The sequence below is a fragment of the Apis dorsata genome, unplaced genomic scaffold (genome assembly GCF_000469605.1).
Source record: "Apis dorsata unplaced genomic scaffold, Apis dorsata 1.3 scaffold_797, whole genome shotgun sequence".
Taxonomy (NCBI): Eukaryota; Metazoa; Arthropoda; class Insecta; order Hymenoptera; family Apidae; genus Apis; species Apis dorsata.
Window position 1 is genome coordinate 4,426 of NW_006263938.1, and position 3,052 is coordinate 7,477.

Here is a 3,052-nt window from a genome sequence, read left to right on the forward strand (position 1 = left end):
TGATAACTTAGGAATTGAAAATTATACTATTCACTTAAATGAGAATAGTTCACAACAAGATATTATTAATGAAATTGATAATTTAAATAAAGATAAGACTGTAGATGGAATTCTTGTTCAATTGCCATTAATAAAGCATATGAATGAACAAGAAGTTTGTCAGGCGATTATACCAAGTAAAGATGTTGATGGTTTTCATTTAGAAAATTTAGGTAATTTAGCATTAAATAGGGATGGAATTATTCCTGCAACTGCTTTGGCTGTGAAAGAATTAATAATAAGAAATAATATTGAAACTTTTGGAAAAAATGCAGTTGTAGTAGGAAGATCTAAACATGTTGGTTTACCTATTGCATTACTTTTACATGGTGACAGTAAAGGTATATAATATAATGAATATGTGATACATTAATATTGAATATATAATTGTAAAATCTATGAAATCTTAATATTAAATTAATTCTTAGATAGAACAGGTGCATTAGATATGACTACAACTATATGTCATCGTCATACTCCTCATACTGAATTAGAAAAATTTACAAAATTGGCAGATTTAGTTGTTGTTGCAGCTGGTATACCTGGTTTAATCACTAAGGAAATGATAAAACCAGGAGCATGTATAATTGATGTAGGAATTACAAGAATAAAAATGGATAATAAATATAAAATAGTAGGAGATGTAGACTTTGAAAATGTAAAATCAATTGCTGGACATATAACTCCAGTACCAGGAGGTGTAGGTCCTATGACTGTAGCAATGTTAATGAAAAATACTATTTTAGCAGCTAACAAAAATTACGAAAACTCAAAGCTCTCTAATCTTAATAATAAGAATAATAATAAATAAAAATTTTGATCAATAGTTAAATATTGAATAACAATATAAATAATAAAATATATATACTAATATAATTATATTATTTTAATAGTTAGAGATATAGAATTAAAAATAATAAAAATTTTAATCATAATTTTATTATATTATTTTTTATTAAAAATTTTTATTCATACAAAAAATTAAAAATAAAAAAACTTCTAAATATTTTTATTTTAAATATGAATCATAAATGCGAAAAAAGATATAAAAAAATGAATTAAAACTTATAATAATAGAATATTGCAATACTATATGTATAATATTAGTTTTATTAAGAAAATTTTCAAGATCAGATAAATAAAAAAAATTTAGATTATAATTGATTATAAATATGAATTTATTTATAAAAAATTTAATATCATAAATAAAAAATAAAAATATTTTAACAGTAAATAAGGTTATATCTTTTTCACTTCATAGTATAAAAACTAAATAAAAAAATAAATCTTAAAAGTATATTATTAAATTAAAAATAATAAAAATGTCCTTATTTAATTTTTCTATCTTTGGAAAATTAAATCAAACTAAATCTTTACTTTTTATTGCTCTCAAACTTTCGATACATAATCAGAAATTTTTCACGTCAACAATAAAAATGTATCGACCAAGAGTTCTAATTACACGTCCGGATATTCCATCTGTAGCATTAAATTTGCTGAAAAAACAGTAAGTACTTTTCTATAGATTAAAAAAAGACTTAAAATATATTTTATTGTTTTAATATGTAAAGTATTTTTCATATGTTTTTCATATTGTTTTATATATAAATAAAATATATAATATATAATAGTATTTAATAAACATATAAAATTTATATATGTGTATACAATTATATTTTAATATTTTCTTCAAATATTTTTTACAAATATTATATTTTCTTTATGAAATTATTATGAAAAAACTATTTATTAATCTTTATAATTTTCTCTGTTATATTTTAGATGTGATGTTGTTCTATGGGAAAAACCTGAACCGATTCCTAAATCTGCATTATTATCAAAAATCAAAAATATAGATGGTATTTATTGTTTATTAACAGATAAAATAGATGAAGAAGTATTAAATGCAGCAGGACCACAATTAAAAGTTGTGGCTTCTATGTCAGTTGGTGTTGACCATTTAGATTTACAAGCCTTAAAAAAAAGGAATATTAAAGTTGGTTATACACCAGGCATTCTAACAGATGCAACAGCTGAATTAACTGTAGCATTATTATTAGCTACATCCAGAAGATTAATAGAAGCAAATAGAGCTGTTTATGAGTATAAAATAAAAATATATTCTTATTAAATATTTTAGATTATATAATTAAATATAAATTTTATTTGAATTATAATTTTTATAGGGGTGAATGGAAAGCATGGTCACCTACTTGGATGTGTGGACCTGGATTATCTAAATCAATAATTGGAATAGTAGGATTAGGTCGTATTGGTATTCAAGTAGCAAAATGTCTAAAAAGTTTTAATACTTCTAAAATATTATATACAAGTAGAAATGTTAAACAAGAAGCATGTGAATTTGGAGGAGAAAAAGTAAAGCTTGATATATTATTAGAAAAAAGTGATTTTGTAATTGTTACAATAGCTTTAACTCCTGACACAAGACAGATGTTTAACCAAAGTACATTTAAAAAAATGAAAAAATCTGCTGTATTTATAAATGTCAGTAGAGGAGAAGTTGTTGATCAATCTGCTCTAATAGAAGCTTTAAAAAATGGAATAATTAGAGCTGCTGGCTTAGATGTTATGACTCCTGAACCTATTCCATTAGATAATGAGCTACTGAAATTAGATAATTGTGGTAAGTGTAATAAAAAATATTTTTATATAATTTATATATATATTTAAATTTATTAAAAAATTCAAAATTCATTTGTATTTTAGTGATATTACCACATATTGGTAGTGCTGCTATAGAAACACGAGAGGAAATGTCAATAATTACTGCTAAAAATATTATAGCAGTTTTAAAAGGAAATCCAGATGAAATGCCTACTCCACTTCAATTATAAGAACAATTTAAGTTAAATATTATAGAAAATTATTATTTTATATTTTATGGTATTTTAGTATATGATATTATAGAATATGTATTTTATAATAAGTTATTAAAGCAGGAATAATGAATAAAGAAAATTATATTAACAAGTTTAAAACTTATATTGATATT

The 3,052-nt window shown here is 22.1% G+C and overlaps 2 protein-coding genes across 3 annotated transcripts; both read left to right on the top strand.

The window, feature by feature from the left end:
- Positions 1-116: 116 nt before the first annotated feature.
- Positions 117-3,030, top strand: LOC102679805 (glyoxylate reductase/hydroxypyruvate reductase). 2 transcript variants are annotated; one of them, XM_006622933.2, is made up of 5 exons: positions 117-380; positions 1,452-1,546; positions 1,822-2,142; positions 2,226-2,683; positions 2,767-3,030. In XM_006622933.2, the coding sequence occupies exons 1-5, from the start codon at positions 336-338 to the stop codon at positions 2,892-2,894; spliced, it is 1,047 nt and encodes a 348-aa protein (XP_006622996.1). In that variant the 5' UTR covers positions 117-335; the 3' UTR covers positions 2,895-3,030. The 2 variants fall into 2 exon arrangements, with proteins under 2 accessions (XP_006622996.1, XP_006622995.1); XM_006622932.2 differs by lacking the exon at positions 117-380 and having other exon boundaries at positions 1,327-1,546.
- On the top strand, positions 380-865 carry LOC116186506 (bifunctional methylenetetrahydrofolate dehydrogenase/cyclohydrolase, mitochondrial). The gene has a single exon (XM_031513910.1). It carries the CDS (start codon positions 488-490, stop codon positions 848-850), a length of 363 nt encoding a protein of 120 aa, XP_031369770.1. The 5' UTR covers positions 380-487; the 3' UTR covers positions 851-865.
- Positions 3,031-3,052: the final 22 nt, after the last annotated feature.

Excerpts from the sequence above, each read along its gene's own strand:
- LOC116186506 (XM_031513910.1), top strand. The coding sequence starts at position 488 with ATGACTACAACTATATGTCATCGTCATACTCCTCATACTGAATTAGAA.
- LOC102679805 (XM_006622932.2), top strand. The coding sequence starts at position 1,362 with ATGTCCTTATTTAATTTTTCTATCTTTGGAAAATTAAATCAAACTAAA. Across the intron at positions 2,143-2,225 it reads GCAAATAGAGCTGTTTATGA|GGGTGAATGGAAAGCATGGT; the intron begins GTATAAAATAAA and ends TAATTTTTATAG. Across the intron at positions 2,684-2,766 it reads ACTGAAATTAGATAATTGTG|TGATATTACCACATATTGGT; the intron begins GTAAGTGTAATA and ends TTTGTATTTTAG.